This window comes from Chlamydotis macqueenii, chromosome 9, assembly GCF_036417535.1.
Source record: "Chlamydotis macqueenii isolate bChlMac1 chromosome 9, bChlMac1.mat, whole genome shotgun sequence".
NCBI lineage: Eukaryota > Metazoa > Chordata > Aves > Otidiformes > Otididae > Chlamydotis > Chlamydotis macqueenii.
The window spans coordinates 24245785-24271860 of record NC_141564.1 but is presented as its reverse complement, the minus strand read 5'-3'; the positions used below and the strand labels follow the sequence as shown (position 1 = coordinate 24271860).

General features: G+C 37.9%; 1 protein-coding gene across 3 annotated transcripts in view; it reads right to left on the bottom strand.

Moving 5' to 3' along the window:
* The window catches only part of SI (sucrase-isomaltase), a 48330-nt gene extending 24222 nt beyond the window's left edge, over positions 1–24108 (bottom strand). For all 3 annotated transcript variants that reach the window (XM_086754247.1, XM_086754248.1, XM_086754249.1), the window contains exons 1-22: positions 23985–24108; positions 22477–22550; positions 18255–18375; positions 18061–18170; positions 17227–17378; positions 14904–15075; positions 13542–13641; positions 12841–12953; positions 11901–12026; positions 10927–11058; positions 10627–10746; positions 9903–10016; positions 8593–8677; positions 7859–7976; positions 7304–7475; positions 6484–6600; positions 5770–5924; positions 5099–5183; positions 3784–3840; positions 3003–3127; positions 2308–2396; positions 741–790 (exon numbers count right to left, since the gene is read on the bottom strand). In XM_086754247.1, coding sequence (XP_086610373.1) covers positions 741–790; positions 2308–2396; positions 3003–3127; positions 3784–3840; positions 5099–5183; positions 5770–5924; positions 6484–6600; positions 7304–7475; positions 7859–7976; positions 8593–8677; positions 9903–10016; positions 10627–10746; positions 10927–11058; positions 11901–12026; positions 12841–12953; positions 13542–13641; positions 14904–15075; positions 17227–17378; positions 18061–18170; positions 18255–18375; positions 22477–22550; positions 23985–24108 — 2511 coding nt within the window. The remainder of the gene's footprint in view (positions 1–740; positions 791–2307; positions 2397–3002; positions 3128–3783; positions 3841–5098; positions 5184–5769; positions 5925–6483; positions 6601–7303; positions 7476–7858; positions 7977–8592; positions 8678–9902; positions 10017–10626; positions 10747–10926; positions 11059–11900; positions 12027–12840; positions 12954–13541; positions 13642–14903; positions 15076–17226; positions 17379–18060; positions 18171–18254; positions 18376–22476; positions 22551–23984) is intronic.
* Between the last annotated feature and the right edge of the window lie 1968 nt (positions 24109–26076).

Below are 26076 nucleotides of genomic sequence, written 5' to 3'. Positions count from 1 at the left end.
GATCCTTTTCATACAATATCTCTGGTCAATATTGAATAGAAACACTGTCTGGACTTCACTCTGACATAAATTAAGCCTGCCAAGGCAGTTTCAGTTTAAAAAAAAATTTAAAAGTTAAAACTTGGTTGTGAAGTAGATTCTGTGGGTTCAGACAAGGTGTAGATCTTCCTCTCATTCTTGGGAAATATTCAGCTACATGTGTAGATCTTCCTCTCATTCTTGGGAAATATTCAGCTACATTTTTACAGTATATAAAGATTTTTTTTTTCAAATTTCCAGGATTTTGAGAATGATAAACACTACATTCACCCTCTTTCTGACTCTGTTTTAACTGACATTGATACTTTATAGTTCTCTTGCTCAATAAATATAGCTGCTGAGTTTAATATGTGAAACAAAATGGGAGTTCTTTAGATACTTATATTAACTGGGAGAAGAAAAGACAAAGCAGGGTTGGATGGGGCTCTGAGCAACCTGATCTGGTTGGAGATGTCCCTGCTCCTTGCAGGGGGGTTGGACTGGATGGCCTTCAAAGGTCGCTTCCAACCCAAACTATTCTATGATTCTATATCAGATTTTCATCCCAGTTCAATTACAGTATTTTGAACATGACTTCTCTTTGACTTTGTCAAATATTTTGCGTCTTAGTAAATCTTATAGGAGAGTAAGGACGGAGAAGGTACCCTTTGAAGGTACTATTGATTAAAATAAATAAAGATAATTTAAAATAAAATACTTACATTGGAAACTGAAAACTCGTAGTAAATGTAGGCATTACTCTCAACTGTACCTAAAAGGTAAAGAAAGAACTTACTCTTGCAGTGCAGAAAGGAATGGCATTAAAAACACGACTGTGCCAGTGCTAAAGACCAATAAATTGCTAATTATTATCTTTACTGCATTCAGAAACTGCACTCAGCAACTCACATATTTATTAATGTTTCTCTGAGGAACTGAAATTTGTCTTTTTCTTTTTCCTTAGACCAGTCTCCAAAGAGATCTAATTTTCCAAATTTTTCCAAAAATTCATTGAAATCAGCTTTTTTAAAAGGTTCTAATTTTAATTTGACTATTATCGCTTCTTAGCTTCTCTTAAATGTAGAAGTATGGCTCAAAGTTATTCCTCTAAAATACCCTAAGTAAGCACTTTTCATGCAAAAGTTAACCATAATATTACTAATCTGCCACAGAACCATAAGAGAGGAAATAACACATGATGGGGAAAAAGAAAAAAAAATCAAGTCAATGTGTCATTTTTTTTCCAGGTACGAAAAGAGAAATACTGTCATTGCAAGCAAATTGTAAACAATTTCCCTGAAAAGACTGCAACCTGTAAGTTTTGGGCAGGAAATAAAATCATAAAATGTTTTATTGTTTTGTTCTTTAACAGCAGTGAGTACAGTAATAGCTTCATTATTTTAGGCGTTGACAATGTAGTACATATAGGTGTCATATCGGCAACCACCCAAGGCCTTCGATATTTACAGCAGCAATAATCAGCCAAATCACAGCTCTGTTTCTTGAAAGCATCCTAAACTTCCACAAAATTAAAAAAAAGTTTTTCTGAGAGATACATTTGATACACTTAAAATAACAAAAGGGAATTATACACGTTGGAAATGTAGAGGACGGTGTAGCTATGCAATTAGGAAAAGGGGACGCAATTTTGAACCTCAAGAGCTGCTTGCTGTCATGGAAGTTGAGCCAGAGCCCTGGGCCCTTCACAAGCAAAACAAATAGATTATGATTAAAGATAAAGGTTGCTTTTAGCAACTGGAGGATAAACCAGAGAAACTGGACCACTTGAGTATCTAGAAGAAGGTGGTTAGGTATATCAGAAGCCAGAGGTAAGAATGCGCCTGTGGGTGGACAGTGGTGAGGTAAATTCACATGGGAAAAGCTCTGTCATCTCCTGAACATCTAAAGATCTCTCCTGGAAACACGCATGCATAGTTAGACATCTTGTGTATAAATGCCTCCATGAATCACTGTCTGAAGCATCTCAATCTAATTTTCAGAATTATAAGTGAAGCATGCACATAATACTGTAGCATTAATTATTTTTACGTCAATGGTAATATTACTCCAATTTCATTCTTATCTGTACATTCTTACCGTTGCAGATTTTCCTATTTTCTAACCTACATTTTATTCCAATGTAGCCAAAGCAGGTTTACCCTGAGCAAGTATCAGTAGTGTGTTACAAGAATGTCTTATTCTTACTCCGTGAAATCAGCAGGAAGATTCACACTATTAAGCATTAATGCCTTGTTAACCATACTTATTTCACTGTTGATAACTGCTCACCTGTAGATTCTCCATCATCCCAGAACAAGTCCCCGGAAGCTGCATTGTTGTCATCCAGGGCAATTATAAGTCCCATTGGATTCTTGCGGCTGTGGAAAAAGAGGCTTTCTGTCTGAAGTGTATAACAAATATCTAAACAGCCTTAATACATTCTTCATAGACATAAGGAAAACTTTTTTTACACCAAGGGTGGTGGAACACAGAGACAGGTTGCCCAGAGATGTGGTGGATGTCCCATCCCTGGAAATGTTCAAGGCCAGGTTGGCCGGGGCTCTGAGCAAACTGATCTGGTTGGAGATGTCCCTGCTTCTTGCAGGGGTTTGGACTGGGTGGCCTTGAAAGGTCTCTAACCACTCAAACTATTCTGTGATTCTATGATTCATGTTCACGTTAAGAATGTGACACTCAACAGGTTTGCAATACTTTCAGAATTGTCTTAGATATTAGTCTTTGTCTTTAATTTTCATTTAAATGGATAAAAATACATGGCAAGTTTACAAAATACTATGCAGATAAACCTGTAATTAATCACTGAAGTGAATGTAAATAGTTGTGGAAGTGAGGTATGGCTCACAGTTGTTCCCATATTTCAAGGTGAAAAATGCTAAATACAATAGACTACTACTGATTTGAAACTCCTCAGCCCGGTCTTGAAAAAAAAAAAGGACATAAAAGCATTTGGTTTTGAAGCATACCTTGCGACTGTTGTGTTAGCTGGTTGTTGAGTAGGGTAAACATAGCCTCCTCTCAAATGAAGCCCCAGTTTGTCTGCTGGCAGGTACATATTGGTCCATTGTTTTCTCATTGAGATTTTTTCCCCCTTATTGGCAGGGAAGTAAAAAAGAATGGGTACGTTGCATTACTCACTGCTGTGAAAATTTTCTTAAGTCTCAACTTTCATCTTAATGCTTCCTTTTAGAAAAGGCTTAAGTTATGTAAATATCTATGTGGGAACGAGCACATAAGCATAAAACAGCTGCATATCAATATGACCTATATGTCATAAATCAACTCATAAATCAAGACCTCTCACTATTTAGTTTTTGCTCAGTCAATGCAGAGAGCGAGCCCTGTAGGGACTCTGACATGAATATGGGAATCTGACTGAGCAATGTCCTTTTTCACCCATTGAAAATATCATCACAGCCCTGGGAAACTTATTTGCAGAAATGAGATGAGTAAACAAGAATTGCAGACTCTTGTGTATTATAATTAGAATTATTCTATATTATTTTATTTCAAACGTAGTTTTTGCTAAAGTTTCTGCTCAGTCCGTCTCCTGTACTATATTCCACACCTCTGTGTCCTTTCTTGAAGCATTGATTCATGCGCTTACCTCACCACCCCTCATCCCTTCTCTCTCCAGTTCCTGAGGGATTTACTTTAGGTGTCCATCACCAAAGCAAGGCTGACAATCTTATTTCATCACATAGCGATTTAGAAAATCTCTGCGTAGTATCTTCTACATCTACTTACCGTATCGTACTCATACCATACTGCATCAGGAATATATGCTTGAATTACATTCACACCCTGAAAGATGAACAAAGAAATCACTTTCATGTTTGAAGGCAACTTAATCTACTAAACTATATTTTCCAATAAAACTGAAGTTCACATTGAGAAAATAATCAATACTTCTTCTCTTTGCTGTTTTCTTTAATGGTTTTTATGACGATGTCCAGAAAGGAAGACAGCAGTCTAAGAACAATTTCTGCAAAGTCGCTGGGAGGCAAGTGTATCACAACTCTACAATGCAGCAGCTCATTGCATGCAACCCAACATCACAGTGCTTCAAATCCAGTGGCTCAGATCAGAGCCACAAGTATCTCTGTATCTTCTTTATTTTCACATTTTTCTGGGCTGGCATCTTTCAGGTTCTTGCTTTCATGATTTAACAAATGTTTTGGTTTTCACCATATCCTATGTGTTACTGGCATTAACAATCATTATTTACCAGATTCTGCCACAGTAAGCCATGATCTATTATTGATGCATCTCAGATAAGTTGAAACGCAGCAAGAGAAGCTAATTCTGAATGAAACGCAGAGATGATACAAAGAATCAGAATATCTGACCAGATGACTTTGACTCCCTACAGAACTGGAAATTAGGAGTGGGATTTAATAGCACAAAGTGCAAGATTTTCCATTTCAGCAGTGATACAAAAATGCTGTGGCCTCTCTCACAGGAAGCCATAAATGAAAAGCAGGGGAGGAGAAAAAAAGAAGCAAAATCTAGGCTTGTTAGGAACCTATCAACAAGTAACGTGATGTACCCATGAAAAAATAAATACAATCTAAGAATCTAGCAAAAAAAACCCCACCTTTGCACTGGAGACAGAGCTGTGTTAATGCTAACAAGCAAGGCCCTCTGCAATCTCTTTGCTAATAGAGTTTACAGGTCTGGTCAACACAGAAGAGTTCAGACTAGAATAGGACCTGAGCAAACTTCTTGGGATCCTCAGGGAAATGGCAGAGTCTATTTTTACAGTTCAGCTTGTTCAGCATATAAAAAGAGGGAGAGTGTGATTTCAGCAGGCAATACATATATAGCAGAGGAGCTATAACCTTTAAGCTGAATAACAGAATTGTCACAAGACTGGACAACAAAGGCTCAGAACTGGAAGGTGGATTCTAATCAGAGCAATAAAGGAATGACAGGAATAGTGTAACTTGGGGATTTTATGCTGCTGTCCTCTGCCAGAGAAAAGAGCTGGAACTGGTGACTCAACGTGTCCCTCTGCCCCATAAAGTGGTTATGTGATAAACAGCAAAACAGCCAAACCTACCGGGTCAAGTACAGGGGAAATAAGCAGCCCAGGACCCCACAGGAACTGCCGATCGACACTCCATGTCACTTCATCAGAGTAGAACCTGGGCAAGTGGAAAGGATATATCAGTAACTGCTTTTTTATGAACTATATCATCATCATCAATCCCAATATTTCAAGGTACTGTTTGTCTGGAATCACAACTGAAGAGTGTCAGATCAAAACTGACTTTTTTTTTTTTTTTTTTTAAACTGAGGCAATCTGAAGTGTAGAAGGTAAGGTCTTACCAGTTTAGTTAGTGTTCTCAACACATGCGTGAAAGTGTAGGGATGTGTGCGTTCTTGACAAAGCTTATTCAAGAATTTCCAGGAAAGTAAAGCTATATTCTGATATGTGTATGTATGATGGTGGAGAATAATTTGATTAGCTGACAATAACATCTCACAGCAACTCGTAAGAGTGACTGACAATAATATATGCGTATATGCAGAAATTACAGATGGCTTCTGATTACTCTTCTGATTACTCTAAAATGGTATTTCATGAATTAAGAAGTTGTCTATATATATATATTCCTATGTGCATTTTCACAGACTCCATCAGTGTTTAGACAGTCCCTAACAACACTAAATGTGTCTAATTTTTTCATTCCTCATAAAGCTTTCAGAAAGGCTGATGAGTAAACTTACTCATGCAAAACCGGCCGTACAACTGTGTCTCCTTGAGTATGAGCTTTGTAAAAGAGTGTATACAGGTAGGGCAGCAACGTGTAGCGAATGTTCAAGTAATACTTGGAGGTGTTCACCAAGACAGAATCAGATCCAAACACAGCTGGATCCTGAGGCTGAAACAAATATCAGATTATAATTATTATTTTCATCATGCAGAAAACACTCTACCAAACATGTGAAAAGTGGCTGTTGTTTCAGAGAGCATGAAATTCAATGGTGCACATCTGCATGGCGTTTGCCTTCTCGGTGGTGTGACCTGAGGTACTACTCCTTTGGGCTCTCCGTGTTTTGCACTGCACATCCCTCCTTTCTCATCTGCAAGGAGAGCACATCAGTGTTAGCCCGGGTTTCATCCTGGCATGCAGTCAGGTGCATGCTAAAGGGCTCCCAGGAGTCAGTCTGATGGCTCACAGAGCAGTGAGTGCTTGCCCTTGGTGGTAAACACAACCAACGGTAATGAAACTCTTGCCAGATAAGTGTAGTCTCAAGTATATGCACTTAACCTTTACGAAGCTAAAACTATCAGATCTAAGATTCCACAGAGAGAGCTTCTGCTGTTTACAAACTGGTTAGCTACATAATCATTAGTGATAGTAACGATTCCTAGTGATACTATTAAAGGGCATGTGATAGTGTAACACAAATCATTTTGTAAGAGAAAGCACAACTTACCATGAATCCTTCACTATTGTGATTCCTGGAAAATGGGTAAAAGGCTCCTACTTGCATCCATCGTCTGCAAAGTTCTTCTGTGGTGTTGTCAAAGAAACCACAAATATCCGCTCCAATCTTTAAATAAAACCAGAATGTGTTGGATGTACAGTACGCTACATCTCTTTTCTCCACACAAAACTTCTATTTCCCAGAGATACATTATTTCAACGTTAATTGCTGGACTGAGTAATCAAGCCATTCAACACATTTCTACCTTTCTTCTTTCAGATTCAACTATGTTGTACAAAAAATTAAACTGAATACTAGTTAACATTGCCCATCATTCTATTTCTTCCAAACCTTTATCTTTCTGTTTGGTGCTCGTATGCATAACATTAGGATAAAAGCTCAAGAGTCATACAAATTTACATCATGGAAAGGAATTTGAGTATTTCCCTTACAAATTGATGTCTCTGTTTCATTTGAAATAAGGAAAACACCAAAGTGTTTCACACTGATCATCGGTATTTAAAAATTACTAGAAGTAACAGGTAGGTTGGGATATATAAGATAATAGGTTTGTTCCCCACATTTATCTCACCATACATACATTTATCTCACCATACACATAGCCATAGTAATTAAAATAAGTGGCCTAAACCAAAAATCAATAATTGGAAAAAAAACATTAAAACCAGATTGCTACAGGGTATTAATTTGAAGCTGAAAATGTAAGACGGTTATCTAGACAGCATTTGATCAGATAATCTGTTATCACATAGGGAGAGTTACTGTTTACCCATATGTTTTGAAAGTTTGCCAAAAATTAATGTCATACATAAGGAATTCCAAAGAGGTTAAATTCCAGCATTCCAGGTATTGCCCATTTCAAATGATCCCATGTTGCTGCATTATCTCCCAGCCAGTGTCCTGTGTGCTTTCCCGATCCAACAAAAGTAGACCTCGAAATAATGAAGCTTCGTTTTCCCGGAAACACTGTCTCAATGGCTCTTAAAAGGAAATGAGACTGGAATTACACAAAGGAAAAAAGACAACTCAAACATTAACAGTTCTATAAAAAGCAGATTTAGTGACCAATGTACATTAATTATTAATCCCAGGGATACGAACTCCTTTACAGTTAACCAGGTGTCTTTTAGTGAAGTTCAAGCCATTCATTTAAAATAATCTTTAAAATAAGCTTTGACAATGAAAGCATGGCTTTTACAACTTTAGTTAGTAGGTTTTGCCTTAGCTGCATTGGCTTAAATAGAATACAGTATTTTCCAGGAACTGGGTTCCTTTAGAAGTGAAATCTCTTGCTGTTTTGGAAAATACAGGCCATGTACTGTTCTGAAACCTTTCTGTAAAAATTTTAGGATGCATTCCTTACTTCTGTGTTGATATGGCCATGGAATATCCATAAAGACTGTGAACATCATAATGGCTCCCCCATTTCTGCACTGCATCCATGCAAAGCGTCTTGGAAAACATGAGCTTATCAAGAATACCTTCAATAAAGGAATACAAATATCACTCTTAAAGCACATTTTGATTCTGATTCCAATCTTTTCTTTAATGCACATTCATTACATTCAAGCCCTTTTTTGTTACTAATGTTTGCACTAAGGCCAGTATTACTACTACAAAAACAAAATGCTCCTCTTGGCTGCTGGTTGGATTCATCTTGGCTCTGTGACCTTTTCTACTCTTGAGCTTTGCACCCATGCTAGGAATAACTGATAACTATGCCTAAATTTCTGCATCATTTATCTGACAACACATTGTCAATGGTTACTTAAACCTACTAAATACAAACTACGAACGTCATTTTAGTTCTGCTTAAATCGTGAAAACTACTGATAGTGGAAGAAGATCATGGTATTATCAGACATAATTAAGGCAATGACAATATTGAGTAATAATTTGAAAAGGAAAAAAAAAGCCAGTTATATAAACCACACCTCCAACGAAGGCCAAAGTATACTGATATTTGCTATCAGTAGTGGTGTTCAAACCCCACCCATAAGAACTACGCTAAAATAACTTTGCATCCTTGCAGCCAATTGCACAGTAATTCATAAACTTTTTGATATTTTGCATTCTGATTAAAGTAGACAGACTTACTGGGAGTGAAAGGAGGATAGTTTAAGTCATTCTGCGCACAACCGGTACTGGAGCCTTGAACAAAGTTGGATACTTCATTCATATCCTGAAAAGACAAGATGCAGAATGTACTAGTTTCCTCAAGTATGTTTGCTTAATGAAGTCTTATGTTCTATTCTCTTATCCTTTAAGGAATAATTACTTAGAACTAGTACCATACAATTAGGCAAGAACAATATAACTCAGATACTGACCTGGTCCATTCATGTATTAATATAGGTCTCAGTGTTGGACAGACTTCTATATGCAGGTGAGCATCACGTCACAAGAGCTGCACCTTATCCCTCCACAGAAAGAAACTACAAGAGGTGCTCATGTATACATTGTCCCTACCAAAGACCAGCTCCACACATCTGTCAGGGAAATGCCGTTGATATGGAGCATGTGTTTGGAGAGAAATGCAGAACGAGCAAATGTGCATTGTGACTTTCTGTCAAAATGCACAAGGTGACTAGATATTCTTAAATGTCCCTTTTATAATACTTTCCAACCCATTATACTTTCAAACTTTGCTGTCTTCTTCCGTGAATATTTTATTTGGCAGTACTGTAAGCGCATTTCTATGTGCGTTCCTGAACGTGCTGCAGGAAAAGCATACATGGAAGAAGAGAGCAAATTCATCATGGAGGCACTGTAGTCTAGGGATCAATTTGCTTCGTTCAAATTATTTTCTCTCTGTAAGAGAGCCGTGCAGTCTTACACTTTATAGCTTGACTTGATGGAACCACAGAGTCAGCAAAAATAAGGAAGAAAAATTCATTCTATCACACAGCAGCTGAAGGACTGTATTTTGCCATAGAGGTTAATTTAAAATTGTTACAGCTTTTAAAAATGCATGGCAAAATGTTCAGTAGATTCTTGGGTTTTTTTTCCCAATATATATATTTATTTTTAAGCAAAAGGAAGAAGTAAAACCACAAAAAGAATAAAGGGATGAAGGACACATTCACTAAGCAGATATGTAGGTTACCAAATATTGCCATTCTGAGTACAGGAGTGTGCTAGCATTTGCCTTTAGCAATGGTTCATCAATTGAAGCATTTTTAAATGTCACTGGACATCCCAAAAGCATATCATACACAAAACTCATCATTTCAATGCCACTATTAATGATTCAAATTAAAATTTAAAATTCATATTTAAATTTAAAATTCAACACTAGAAGACATTCACATGCTGCACTGATTTTCAAATTCAATGCGAATTGAATTTGATAAATATCTATCCCTGCCTATTTTTAAAAAGAAAAATGAAAGTTCTGAATGACTTACAATCCAGATCCCATCATATGGCACTGTGTTGTAAAACAGTCTGCATTCTTCCACCCACCAGCTAGTGCACTCTGGGTTGGTGAAGTCTGGGAACACAGTTTCCCCCGGCCACACCTGCAATATTAAAAAGGAAATAATGAATTAAAATTTTAATGATATTAAAAAGAATTCACCAGCAAACCGTTGACTCACGTTCAGCTGTTAGTTAGCCTTGGAGGGCAGTGCTACGATAGCACTCTGGTGAAGACTTTTGAAGGACAAACTGATAGAGTGACAATATCTTGCATGCGGAAAGAAGGCAGAAAGAGTATGCGTTTCTTAACTCTGGAGTTTTCAATTACTTTTAAGTCATACAAGGAACAATACAAAACAGAATACTTTATCAATAGAAGTGAAAATTATAAGTTGAAAAGGTAATGTGGAAGCCGGCTCTTCAGTCACTACTGAAAATAACTAGGAGCTGGCTGATTATTTGTCCCTCGAGCCTTTAAGCTACCTTAGTTTTCCTTTTTGTTTGATGTAAAAAAAAAAATGCAAAAAAAAAAAAATCAGGAAAGTTTGAGAAGTATCATATCCTAAATGAGACCTTATAAACTTAGTTCTCACTAGCAGATAATTTTACTGAAAGAAGCAATGTAGAAACTGAGAGTTTAAAAGGAGTCCTCTGACCTAAATTAAACTATAACAGTGACAACAGACAACAAATTAATAAACACACAATTACCTCCCCAATTAATGCTGTTACTCCATCTGATGCATTAACCCAGACTTTTTTGCTCTCTCCCCTGACGTAGCTTCCATATGGATTATTGTCAACTAGATTTTGTGTGCTAATAGCAGGATCCTAAAAAAAAAAAAAAAAGAAAAGAAAAGAAAAAGTAACTAAGATACACTCGATTAATTATTGTAGACTACTAAAATGTTAGGCAATAAATGTAATAGTTACATAGAATAAGTAAAGAATAAAAATAAATAGTTATAAAGACAGTATTTACAAGGGAAAAATAAATAGTTAAATGCTTACCAATATGATAATATATTTTTGTCCATAGTCATGCATATAAGCTGCAAAATTAGGGAGATCTTGAAACTTCACTTTGTCATAAGTAAAATCTTTCTTTTCCTCCATATAGTCAATATCAGTGATCTGAGCATCCTGAAAAAGAAGGGAGTTCAGCTTTACCATGAGAAGTGATATGTAAAGATTTTGTGTATTAGTCCAACACAATTTCTTCTGACCATTCCCATGTGTCCCATAGTGATTTACTGTTGGGATTTTACTGCAGCCTGGCAGGAAGTATGCTGTCAGCACCACTTACAAACAATGTGCATCTCTTCTCAAACTTACAGCTCTAATTAATGGTATCTTTTGTGCCTAAGACCACCTGCATTTAACTTTAACACAATTTAAATGAATGTGTATATTGGCATCCTTTCTAAGAGCCCCTGGACATGTGGCTATTTTATTCTTGAAGCTGCCTGACTTCAAGAGCTATCTCCTCAAATTCAAACATTTCTTCCTCAACTTTTAGCTCAACACTAGGGTATTTCTGTTCTATTTAAGCCATCAGGCTAACGTAATCTGAAATCTAATTCTAAAAGTTAATTGTACTTTACCTTTGGCTATCAATTAAGAATAATATATGATTCTGTAATTGTCCACAGGACAATTAATAAAAAAAAAACAATCATGGATTAGGTAACATGAGAAGATAAGCAGATATAGTTGAAAAGTATAACTGAAAAAGTATTACAATAAAGTGCTCAAATATAATTTACTGTAATTAAGCCCCACCATGTCCCACATTCTGATAATGAGTGTACCATTAAAATTAATAAAAAACTTTGACATCGGAAGTCTATATATTAGAAATTTACTAATTTAAACTCATGTGAAATGAACCCATTGTGGAACACCATGGTCAGGATCTCGGAGTCATTTCTCCTGGAGACCTCTGCCTTTATAGGGCTGCTGCCCTCCTCAAACCCCATACTTACATAAGGGAGTCCAATTGCCCTGTTCCTCTCCACAACTCTCTTCACCTCATCCAGAGACCCGTAATTCCAGCGGCTGAGCTGGAAGCCCAGGCTCCAGTAGGAGGGCAACAGCGGCAGTCCCACAAGCTGCAAGTTGAGAGCAGAAATCCCATGTACTGTCAGTGGACACTGCATGTGTCACCTCAGTATCCCTTTCCCTAGATCCATACTCCTCAAATCCATTTTAAAAATACACACTAAGCTTGAATGCGTGAAATGCGTAGCCCACTCCCAAATGTAGTATTTTTCTATGATTTTTTTTTTTAATTTTAAGAAATACAAATATTTTGGGACTATACTTATTCTTTAAGATGTCACCGAAACATAAGTGGATCTCAAGAAATACAAAAGATATCAGTGGTATCTTATAACCATAAAATCATGGCATACCTCTAAGCACATAATCTACCCTATAACGTTGCCATATGAACAGGAATTTTTCCTTTAACAAGAGTGAGCCCCAGCAAGGAAGTGTAAGTTATTCCCTATAGACCCTCTCTAGCTCCAATAACCACTGTGTAAATCAGTCGGGCCGCACAGACTGATGAATTTAGCAGCTACAAACTCATGCCTTGAGCTGCTGCATGGTCTCTGCTCCAGCGTCTACAGCAAAAGTAGTGTTTAAGTTTCAGCTGCATATAACAGGCCAGCTAAAAACATCTACACCCACGCTTAACCCCAGCCAGCTGTCACTAATGACAGCAGTCACATTAAGGACCTACTAACAGCTATTCTTAGTTAAAAATATACTGCGTCATATTTTGAGTTAAATGTTAACATAATGAAGACGTACTGTCATACAAAGCAGAAAAAAAAAAAAAAACCCACCAACCTCCACCAAAAAAAACCCAAGCACTTAAAAAAAATCTGTTCAATGTATAGTCTGTGTAGCTAAAGATACCTTCAGGTACTCCTGGACTACTTGCTCTGGAGTGTTCCCCAGTAAGATGTAGAAATCAAGGATCCCACCAATGGTTCTGTAGGTCACTGCTGGAGCAGGCTGCAGCACAAACTCTGCCAAACAAGAGTGCACAGAAACAATTCTATATACCAGCTAATTCTAAAATGACTTTGTAATTTTCTAATTGATCATTAGGAAATTTACTTAAGAAAGAAAACACAAAACAAAAATACTTAAGAAACCCAAAACCATTGAAATTGCAATGAAGGGGAAATATATTCAGATTACTCTTTTAAATATCCATATTTCCATTCCTTCCCATCCTACAGAGAAAAGAATCAGAAGAAATTCAGTTCCTTAACCTTTTATCTTTAAAATTTTGGTACAACTTCCCAGCCACAAGAGATGTGAAGAGCTCTCTAAAGCACACATATATGCATCCTTATCTAAAGAGACTAAAGGGCATCTGCTTTCAAGTATGGCTCACTACAAATTGAGGCTCTGATTTCAGTGAGCGCACATCTGCAGAGAGCAGCACAAGCTTCAGACAGGCTTCTGACCCTCAGGTTTCCAGCGCAATCTTAATGTTAACTGTGCTTATGTTGCGTACGCTAAACACTACAGTTTTGATCCCAGTCCTACAGACAGTTTACAGAGATATTTAACTTCAATGCTCAGAGCTACAGAGGAAGACTTCTTACCCATGGCATTGCTGTTCATTAGGAAAACACCAAAGGAGGCTCCAGTGCTGTCCTCCAAACACAGGAAGAAAGTCTGAACTCCATATAAGTTATGCATTTCCTTAAAGGATAGAAAGAAAAATTAAGCTCATTAAAATCTAATAACAGTATCTGTTCTGGGATATTTCAAACTGTCTCCCAGGTAGAACTTGAAACTTCTCAAAATATAGCAAACAACAAAAATAAATATCCTGACACTTTCCTACAGTTCTGGTTTCTATTTCCTGACATTCTTCTCCTTTATGAGAACATTGTCAGTTAAAATAAAAGTTTACTCAAATATATAGACAACATAAGCAAGCAGATATGATGGATCTTCAGGCAAGTCTGCATATATTGCAGTACTATATCTGGGTAATATGTATGCACATCAAGCAAAAAAAAACACAGAACTTGAAAGGTGCTTTCATCACCTTTCACCATACATTAGATTTTACATCTAATCTATATTTCTATTGATCCTGCAAGGTAATCGTTTCTATGTCTAATCTATGAAAATAAGAGGGCACTTTACTTATTTTTCATTTCCTTCCTAATGTTCTTTTTTCCATTACTATAAGCAACAAAAGCCTTAGAAATGATAACTGTTGTTTTCATAGTTGTGCTTCTTCCCCTGCAAAAGAAAACTCAGAACAAATTAATGAGAAACAGAACTTGAGCAATTTAAAATTAGCCTAACTTGATTCTGTTCACTGTTAGTTTAATTAATTACAGACAGTGGTCTCACTTTCTAGTTTCTGTTAGTACAGCTCCTATTTCAGTAAAACACTGAAATTCTCTCTCGAAGTAAAGCAAATGGACTGTTGCTTTATGAAACCAAAGGAATAGGGACAAATAGTCTTTCAATTATTGAAAAATGAGTGCCCCCGAAATAATTTCACAAAGAGCCAATCATACAAACTATGGAAAGAGATGACTGATGTATTTTATCGTGTAAAGAGACAGCTGTTAAAGAGAACTCTTCCATCGTTTCCTAAGACAGAAGGATGTCAACTGAAGAAGCATGTGTTGTTTGTACTGAATGCTGCACACAGCAATGCATTATCATATACTGTTATTTATTTTGTTTATCAGTAAAAAGTGAAGACTCTCATGTATTAATGTTTATCAACTGTTTTTCAACTGTACATCAACGCAAAAATAAAAATATTTTTAAAAAGCTATTCCTCAGGGAACTTTCATCAGTACTACCTAGCTTTTAGTAATAACACACAATGCCTGAAAAGTCTTCAGGAAAAAACTCAATGGATATTATTAATGCATCTACAGCATAATAGGTTTGGATTCCAGAAATCATTTGCAAAGAATAAAACCAGTCCTTACTCCAGAGGGGCCAATATCCCTGCTGAACATGGGCCAGGTTTTCCAGTTCACATCGTGCCGGTACTGCTTGTGCACATGCTCTCCCACACCATAAATGTTGCTGCTGGGTAGTTTGATCGACAGCTGTAAAAACTGGTCAGCATACTGCAGTGGTCCTATGGTAGTATCAAAGCTGGGGAAACAAGTTTAAAAAAAAAAATTATTTCAGCAAGAATTGCTGGAATAATTGCTTCTCCTCTATTTCGTTAGAGCTAGACAGCAGGTTCAGGTCTCCACCCAGGGCTCCAAAGGAGAGGGAGGCGCGATGGTGTGAGGCTGGAGCAGAGTCGCCCTTGCACAGATGATGAGATGAGTGGTGCAGTCTTCCCCCAAAAGCAGAGAAAATGACTGACCTCAAGGTGGCAAACTACTTCAGTATGTCTTAACACTAAAAACTATTTCAAAGGAATATGCTTTTACCTACTCACTTTATGTAGTATTAATTAGAAACTCTTTTTACAATTGTATTTCTGTGTGATATTTGTGACATTTAACAAACATGATATTGATACAGAGGAGAGCAATGTAACTTTCTCTTGACTTTATGCAAACACACCCACTGTAATTTTAAGGGACTTTATCACTTGAGATGTATTAGTATATTATAGCTACACTTAGCACTATGAGTATGTCATTATCACGAAAAACTTTTCTGCAAAAAGAGGTCCTTAAACTCTTAACTACACAATGCATTAGCAATTACAAACACTGCACAAACAAGAGACAAAAAACGGGAGTTTGGGCTTGCTACAATTTTAATCTTTTTTTAATCAATTTTTCTTTTGTTGAAAGTTAAAAATACTAACACTTGAGAGAAGCTTCATAGGTCAAATCCTCATCTCATGTATATCTGTCCATTTTTAATGATTCCAAGAACTATCCTGCCCATCTGATCACAAACTGTATGGAATCTGATCACAAACTGTATGCAAATTACCTTTTCTGGGGAGGAGAAGTTTGCATTTCCAATGAAACTATGGTAATCTTTCAAGGTGTCTTGCAAATGATGATGGGAAGGGGTCAGTCAGAACTCCAACTCTTTTGGGGCCTCAAGTATAACAAATGATGATGGGAGTTGGTAGGCTTTCCAACTATCTAATTAGGATTAAAGTTATAATCTAACTAAGTAATTAGGGTTTTTGTAATGAACTGCAATTACACACTGGTCAGAGGCTTCCCTTTTGATTATTTAAGAGCTGGGGGAAAGCACTCATGTTATGTAAACGTGTTTATCATGGATTTCTCTCTGAGGTGCTGCCCTTATCCCATGCAAACCACACCTTGAGATACTAAAGCTCAGAGTCAAGCATCACTGTGATTCTTTTCTGTAGAGATAGCAAATGCGACCACCTTTGCCAAGTTAAACAAAAGCCAAAGGAAAATACAGGAGATCTCCCAGAGTTCTGTTTCAACATGGTTCTGTTGGACTACATTCCTTATTCCCCCCTCCATACACCTGTTTAATCACTCACGCACTACTGAGTACCAGGTCCATCTTTTGTGCTCTCTGTAATTGCAAATCAATCATTACAGAGGACTCTAAGCAAGAAAACAATACTAAGAGTACAAAAGCAATTGCTAATTAATTACAGTTGAAGCAGTTGCAATCCAGCTGGCCTAGAGCTCTGACAGGTAATCATTCTTGGACTGACTTAATAAGCATGTTCATCCCAACACTTCCCCCTTCTAGGGGGTCTTAAAGCCATGCCATTGGGTTTGCAGGTTTGTTTTATTTATTTATTTTTAGAGCCTAAATGGGATGAAAGCATTCAATATACAAACCTGTCAAATATTTTACTTACAGTATTACATGACCAGATTATCAGTGGCTTGCACCAACTGTTGTTGGGTGTCATAGGTCTAAAGGGCAACCTGGTTTTGGTGATTCACGGCTTCGGCATGATTGCAAAACATAAGATAAAAGATGGAAGGGTGTTCCCATTTGATTTGAAGAACTGGCAAGGAGAACTTCAGATAGTGTGAATTCCCCAAGCTGACGGAACAAAGTAGCTGTAAAGATTTCCTTAGTATTGCAGGAAAGAGAACAGAGACTCAGACCAAAAACTTTTTTAGACAGAGCTCTCCATATCACATAATTTCTTTCCAAAGGCCTTACAGAAGTCCTCACAGAACATCCAACAGTCAAAAGAAGAGAAATAGTAGACTACATGTCCAAGAGGGCACCTCATGTCATCTTGGACATACACTGCTTGTGTGGTAACATGGGCTTTCAGAGAAAATCAATGACATCTGTGTTATTCAGAAAAAGCACCAAATTACTTACAGAACTCTACCGTTGCTCACTCTTGTCACGACGATGCCAAAGGGGTTCTGCTTCACTTCCACTCTGTAGTTTAAATTGGAGGCTGCAGATCCAGTGAAAGATTGCACATGCTCATGAGGGACTTCGAATCTTTGGTTTTTAGGATCAGTGATCTGCATGTATTTAAACAACAGAAGTGTTGGGCCTTTAAAAACTACTCTAATTCAAACATTTTCCAGCGTTAACACATAGTTCTGACTTAGACTCTTCCCACCCCTGTTCCAATCTCCTCTTCTGCCTTCATTGTTATTCACTTCCAACTTTCATCATGCATTTTCAGCCATTTCCCTCATAATACTTGACCCTACATTTCCCTGACTCAGCACGAACCCACCACAAGAGGAAGGTCTCCCACAGAAGAAACCCTGCTCAGCCCCAGAATCCATCGTTACCCCACATTCACAGCACAGATTGTTGAGTTTTCCCTAAAAGACAGAAATCATTGGAAGAGCTGATGTCTGTCAGAATGATTGAGAGATGTCACCGGCCATAAATAAAAAGTAAGTAAATACATTCATCCCCAAAATATTCCTATAAGGAAAAAAAAAGGTAGATAATATAAAAGCTGAGCTTTTCAAAGGTCTCCATATTTTTTAATGCAGAAATCCTTTCGTTAACCTGATGCATTGCAACAGCAGAGAGCACAAAGAAAGGAGGAGCAGAGAGGACAAAGAAAGGAGGAGCTGAGCACTTCAGTAGGAGTCACGATAGCTCACAGAGGGATTAATCCAGCAACAGGCATCCTAAAATCTTGCACAGAACACGAATCTTAAAGCAGCATAGAAAAGTACTAACCTTGAACCGGAAGCGATTTGGTGTCTGATACTCTCCTGTGAGGAGGACAGTGTTGATATCATTTCCGAAGAGGGAAGGTGATGGCAGCCTTCTTAATGTAGTCTCGAATCCTTGGGAAAAGACACATGTTGCAATGTTGTGTTGAATCGGACATTGGCACACGCATAAATTCGGGAGCTCAGCCTGCAGCTTACCTGCCTGAGTCGATCTTGTCGCCCCATCCACTTTGTACCCATGATTTGAAGAGAAAAAACACCAGGGCACATTGACATCACTCTGGGGACTCCAGCAGCAGCCGCGCAGCGTGCAGGTGCTCTGAATCAAGGACATGAGGAGCACAAATTAAACCGTTAAAATGCAGATGGAGTGTATTTTACCCCAAACACCAAGAACCATAATAACATCTGCAATCAGATCAACTCCTTCCCTGAAAATCTATCTGGTGACTTCAACAGCACAGAATACAGTAAATAGAAATTATTTTCTTCTGGATTCAGAGTAGAGACTTGCTAATTAGACATTCATTCTTTCTTAAAACCACAGGATCCACAGGCAAAATGAACATCTAAAAAGAATTATTGAAACACTTGAGCTGTGTCAGACACAGTATAGTCTCACCAAAAGTCACACACCAGAGTGGGTAAAAGTTTTAATTGACTTACACCTGGTAAACATCTTGTTAAACATCTACATATGCATAATTCACCATAATGAACAATATCTACATTTGAGTGTGATTTTCCAGTATCAGAAATGTTCAGATTGCTTCTGCAAAACCTCAAATTGAGATAAATCACCTTTTTTTTTTTTTCCAAAACACCCAAACAAATAAACCTAATGTTTAAAGCAGTATTTCAGTGTAGTGGCACCAACCTTTACACTCCCTTTCAGCAATCTAATCAGCTACAGTACCTTTGCTTTGCTGTTAGGAATTATCTTACTCATGGGCTGTTTGCGTGAGTTTTGTGTTTGAAGATAAGATTTGGGTAATATATCACTCAGTTTCCACACTTTTTCTCTCATTAAAGACCCAACTCATTACTCAGGGCAAAGGGCAGCAGTAACTCTAAGAGCTTCACTGAGGGCTAAGGGAAGTGTCCACAAGTGACCTCAGGCACCCAAATCCAACATGCAGGTCTTTTAGATCTTCCCCTCCTCCTCCCCACTACCAGAAGCTGTTTCTGCCTTCATCTGATTGTGCTTAGATGTTTTTTGGTGTTTGTGCCATGCTTATTTAAAATATTCTCCAGCTTGAAAGAGGTGGAGATGGTAAAAAATCTCTGTTGCTGCTGCCCTTGGTATCACTTGGTTTTGGGTTAGAGAGCCCAGCCTGGTTGGTGCAGGTCAAATGCTCTTCTCAGCCTGCAAAATCATCCAAGAAAAAACCCAGATTCACCAGATAGATAAATGTTTGTCTCACTGTCACAGACTCATCACATCAGAAAACATGTATGCTGTCATTTCGTTAGGTTTCAAGCAAAAAAAAAAAAAACCACAGCTGGAGGAGAGATACGATGACTCAGTTTCCCCCACATCAATCCACGAATCAATACATTTTCTAAAGTTGTGAAAAACCCATGCTCACTTTCCACCTTCCCAGCTCCCACCACAACATCTCCCTGTTTCCCATTTTATAAACTATTTCAGAGTAAATGAGAAGTACTACCAATCCCCTCCGCAACTGCCAAGATCACAGCTTTGCTCCCTTGCTTAGTTTACGTCATTTCCTTCATACAAATGGGCATATCTTAAATTCGTAAGAACAGAGTTGCTGCCTCCATCCTCTTATCCCTTCCTAGACATCCCTTCCTAACCCCTGCAACACAGAATAGCTTGAACAGCAGATTTTCCTAAAGCCTGGTAGTTCAAGCGTCTGCCTTCCCAACTTCACGAGCATGCTCTTCTTTTTCCCCGGCTACTCCTAATGAATACTTGTTGACCATTTTCAGCAGTTCCTTTACAGTCCAGTGATTCTCTTCCAGCTACTCCAGTGGATTTGGAAGCTACAGCTTTGTATTTTCACAGCACATTGAGCTTGCCACATACGGAATAAAATACAGAAGTTCAAGATAGGTTACGCCTGACACAGAGAAAGGAGCAGAGTTCATCCAAAGACACCGGAGAGGCTGTTACAAAAGCTATCACTTAGTGTAAATAAAGATGTGAGCTGATCACAGCCTCTCAGCTATAAAACCGGCATAATAGATACCAATACCCAATAAAGCCAAAGATAAAGTCAAAGCTTAATTATAAATAATCCTGGATACAAGGAAACAGTTTACGCTGGGGTACAGTATGAGATGGCTTCTGAACATTGAACTGAGCACTAAGGATTAAAAGAATAGTTTGACTATGGGCTGAACTAAAATGTTTCCCTTTTGTGCACCCAAACAAACCTCTGCCAGCAGGATATTTTGGGGAAAAAAAAAAAAACAACAAACAAACACACAAACCAAACCAAAAGCAGCAATACACCCAAGCTTTCAGATGTATCAGTCCAATAACGGACGACAGTAGCTCTCCTCGTGGTAGTTCACTTTTTAGTAGTGCATTCTTCTTTTCTAACCAGACTTCATGGCAGTTTTTCCACAGCAGTGAATAGTTAATAAATATCTACTTTCTTTCAGCGTGTCTATCTTCGTCAACCTTGTGATCAGTTAATAAATATCTATTGGCTTTCCATACTTCTATCTTCTGCAATCCTACTCATGTTCTGGCTCTGTCTAGGACATCTTCAGTGAACAAAGAAACCAAGACAGACACTAACCTCCTATACGAGCTTAGGAAAATCATGATTTTCCCAGCTGCTCTTCATTCTGAAAACCACTACTGGAAACCACTACAGAAGAGTTACGTTATTCTAAGCAGGTACCTGTAGCTTTACAGCTCGGCTGGTTGCTGTATTAGAAAGACAACCAAAGTGCTTCCAGGAAAAAATACATACAGGAAGGAGCTAACACGCTGGGGTGGGACCCCGGCTCATGCCAGGCATGCACCTAACAGCTTTCTTCAGGGCACAGGTTAAAGGTGAGATTTATCTCTAATCCAATGTGAATTTTATCTCTATATCCTACGTCATATTTATCTCTAATCCTGTGAAATCTGCTGCCTGGTCTTCACTAAGGAAAGAACAGATTCAGGAATCAGTTATTTAACCTCTAATTCCAGAGCTGCTACCCCAATGTTCAAATCTGCATCTGGCTCTAATTTTCTGCCAATATCTATAATTTGATTATTTTTAATTTTTTTTTCTTATCAATGACAGTAAAAAGCAACGGCAGATTTGCAATAAGGCTTACAGTTGCAAGCAGAGCCAAACTATTTCCCTCACTGTATGATTAGTGCAGCATTTAATGTGGGGTGACTGGTTCAAAGGTAGTAATTAAAGATTAAAGGGATCTGCATGACTGCTCCTACCATGGTGCACTTGCTCCTGCGGGGGTGAAGGAACCGAAAGAGTAGAGGAACAGGCTGGGATCTGAGCCTTTACTAGCCTGTTTGCCCCCAGGACTTATTGAGCTATCTATCATAACAAAACCTGTGACAAGGCAGAAGCTTTAACAACTGTCAGTTCTGGAATTTGGCTGGGAATTTCCTCAGAAATTGAGATAGCTCGTTATTCACTGTTTATACCTGTGTGAATGACATAAACATCACACATCATAATATATTCACTATTATTTCTTGTAAGCTACGCCCCCCAAGCCCAAGAAAGACACCAGGCATCAACCAGCCACCATCAGAAAAAGAGAACATCTGTCATAAAGATGAAAAATAATAATGATAATTAAAAAAATCATAATAGCCTTTCAAGACCAACCACTACAAACATGTTCTTAATGTGAGAACACTGAAAAATTAACACGATACTTTTCACTGAGAATCTTAACACCTAGATTCTTAAGTCAAAAGCTCATTTCTAAACTATGCTCTCCCATTCAAGAGACACCACAACCGAGACACTGAGATTCAAATTGGTTCTGAAAGGAAACTGTGACCATGTCTCTTACATTATAAAGGTCTAGTGCATCTTTACCTGCTATTTCGGAACTATTATAAATGCTCGTACTTGACCATCAGACCATCAGACAAAAAGAGTGGCTTTTTCTATCTGCTTGATGTCTGACTAATTTTGTTTCCACCCATCCCAAAATTGAACTGCTGGAGAGTACTTCAGCAGTGGTCTTCAACCTTTGACAGCAAATAGTTACAGCGGCTAGAAAAATCAGACCTTCTGATCATGGGCTGCAACGGGTTATACAGGAGTTACGCTTCCCTGCAACGTGTTCAGACAATCACAGATTTTAAAAAAAACCCAACTGATATAGCAGTGAAAAGTTAAATTTTTGTAATTAAGTATTAGGCTTTATGGGGTAAAGTATATTGTACGATTTCTTTTCTAGAATGTTTTCAGACCTTTGTTGCTATTTGATCCGGGATGCAGTCAATTCTCTCTGCTATCGATATGTCCGGACATTTCGCCGTAAATTCTGTTAGGGAAATAAATTAATGGGTTATTACCAGGATCTCCAAAACGTATACTCTAACTATTAATATAGATTAAAATGAGTGTAAACTATTGCTAGTGTGATTTATCTTACCTTTGAAAAATTGCTGATACAGGGATTTTTTTTAAGTTTTTGAACATTTGAGTGACATTGATAATTTTATTTCTTAAAGTAGACATTAATCCAGTTTTCAGTAAGTCCTGTAGCTCGGTACATATTGTTTCTTGTGGAAATATGTGCTAAATTAAAATTAGAAGGACTTTTCCTTTTCTTAAATGGTATTGTGCTGTTGCTGTCTTTGGTGCTCCTTCCTCTGAAATACTGTTCTCCCACAGGAGCTTGAATCAGAGCATCAGGTAAAGGCACCTTAAAGCTCCATCAAGTTGCTCCAACAGATTTCAGCTTTGTTGGACTGAATTTAAGGTGACCTCTTGGCAAACTTAGCTGACAAAAGGGTACACGACTGCTGGTTTCTTTTTTATTTTACGTATTTTGGAAAGCTAGCTATGTTTAGAATGAAAATGACAAAGCATAGAAATGTTGTCTCAGGCTGAGCTGTGCACAAATACACAGACGCGCCTGTTTGCATTATCTGTAATACATGCACTTGTACTTTTTGCCTGGGGAGACTCGTACTCATCTTGTTACTGAAACAGGCAGAAATTATGCAGATATTTGTCTGTATGGACAGCTTTACTAAAACACCAAAGCTTGTTTGCTTCAGTCTCCATGTGTAAATGGGATTACTCACACTAAATGGAACTGTATGTAAAGCAAGGAGCTCCGTACCACATCCCTGTAAGATAAGCGGTTTCTAAAGGATCAATGCATTAGCAGGAATTTCATGTTCTAGGTTTTAATGTTAATTATAATAATAACAACAGGTTTTAATGTTAGAATGTATATTCCACATAATTTGACTGCTCCCATACAGTCTCCCTGATCTCTTTTCTTTTTTTTCAGTGCTGTCTTTTTTTTTATATTGAAAAATCTTGAAATCATACCAGTTCTATGTTTATAAAAAAAAGTCCAGTCTTCGGAGCAAGTAATAAAATTTATTCATGACAATAAATTCTGAGTCACGCTATTTATTATGTTCATGGCAGGTAACTTTACTCATGTTATCTGTAGGAAGGATTGACCATGATCAACCTTTGGGTAATGATAAGAACATAACAGTATAACTGAAAGTCAGTACTTTACAGAGCCTTTTTTTTTTTTACAGAGCCTTTTTTTTTTTTTCATCAGGTGAATGTCCACATTCTTTGAAAGTCTGAATCCAACAGTGACAGAAATTATGCCAATGATTAGTTCCTGAAGCTCTGTGGCATTTACAACAGTCTCACCAAGCAGAGAAGAGCAGTTCCCACCCAGGGTTTTGGCTCTGGTCCTACAGCAGCAATGGGAAGTACTTACTTGTAGATTTGACTCCAGATTGTCCTGATGCTAAAAGCCCAATGAGGACACAGGCTATGATCACCACCAGGCAGAAGAGGACGATCAGGGTGACTTCCAGCCCACTGAACTTCCTCTTGCCCATCTAGACCCACAGAAACACCGTTGGTATAAGGAAAACAGAGGTAACAGCTTTGAAATCTCTATCAGTTACAACACTAATTTAATAAATTAGCAAAATCTATAAACGATTCAAATTTTAAACCGTGTCCTGGGGCTTAAATAACACACTCCTTAAGGACTGTGCACAATAAATCTCCAATTCAAGATAATTCACACAGCACAGATTACTGCATTATTGCACTAGTGGGCAATCACAGAGAAATGCATTTTGTTCCCTGCAAACCACTTTACACACAAAACACAATTTGTTCCTGAGACTAATTGCGGAGTTTCTTAAATGTTACTGAAATTCCTGAAACAGAAAACAAACAAAATCCCCTTTCCTTTTCTTTTATTTTTTCCCCCAAGTTTTCTTGAAACATGCTTGACAAAACCTCTGATGAGCTCTGGTAGCATGCTCCTGACACTTGGGAAAGGCAAGACATAGGTAACAGGATGAGATACTTATTTGTAAAGCAGGAGAATATATCATGTGTATAAACCCATGGGATTTCACAGGGGCTGCAGTTCAGTGAAAGCAGAAGAAACTGCCATGAGAGGTACGCTGGCTGCTGCTGAAATCACAACTGAACCGAGGGAGAGCACGTTGGTGGAGTCAGTGCCTTAAAAAGCTGTGTAAAAGTAGGGTTTTGCCCCAGAATTGCTTTCTTGTGAGGCCCAGCGGAGCAAGGTGTGCTGCGCCAAGGGGGCTGTGCTGGCTGCAGAGCCCATGAGAAGAACAACACCGTACCATTAACGGTGAACTGCACACCAGCAGTAAAACTAATTTAAACCAAATCTCCAGCATCCAGATCAATAGATATTGGCAGCTGCTACTGCATTTAACTTTTGGTTAAGAACATTTAACCTTACAAATCAGCCTTAAATACAGACAAATTGGTTCTTTTCAGTTAAAGCAAGAGAGTGCAGGAATACATGCAAGTTGCATTTTCATATCGAAACACGTTCATACGTTTTAGTGCTAATCCAAAGGAACAAAAAATTTGTTCAGAAGCAGCTTTTGCTTTTGTGAAATAACAGTTCAAGTCTATTGTATATTCTTGCCTGCCATTTCTATAACCTATCACCCTACCTGCACCCTCATTCATGGAAATCCCACAGCCACAGGAATAAATGAAGAGTAAAAGCAACACTGGTCCATCAACAGTAAAGAGTAAAGCTAGTGCTTAGATAACCAAGTGCTTTTCAGTGTGTTGATCAATAAAGAAGCTTTTATAAACTACATAGTGCTATTCATGTTTTCTCCATTAATATAAAAATTTATAGCAATTTTTACTGTTATTATTATTATTACTCCCCCAGGCAATAACTGTATTTAAAGTTTGCAACTACACTGTATGTTGAAAAGCATACATCTTACGGCCTGTTCTTTACAATGAGGAACTCGTACTCCAGCAATTCCTCTCCTGACTTCCCTTTAACATTGCCTGAATACATTGACTAGGAGTCCTAAAAAGTAATGTTCATTTTTCTGAAAACTAGAATTTTATCCAAGTTTTTGTCATCAAGCCCCACCCTCCCCTGCCCCCTCTAACTATAACGTTGCATTTCAGTTCTTTCCTTCTCATGGTCTCCCCCGGGACCTGAGACTTTGGAAATAAGGCTTTATGATTTATAAATATAAGTTCTGTTGTGTGATGTGTGCTCAGCAGTGAAATAAAGGTCTCCAGAAACTCAGATGCAATGGAAGCAATGACATACCTTAAAGACTCTCTGCTTCCTTCATCTGCTGCTCTTGATTGTAAAGCTCAATATCAAAACCAATGCTTTATGCTTTGCTGTTATCAGTTCATTGCATTGTTTGCTAACCAATCTACCAATGGCAGGCACATACAGAATTACAGGCAGATTGTAGAAACTCTTTGGAGTAAACATAGTTACTGTGATTATTGCAGCCAAGGAACGGCTGGTTAATTAATAATATTTTGGT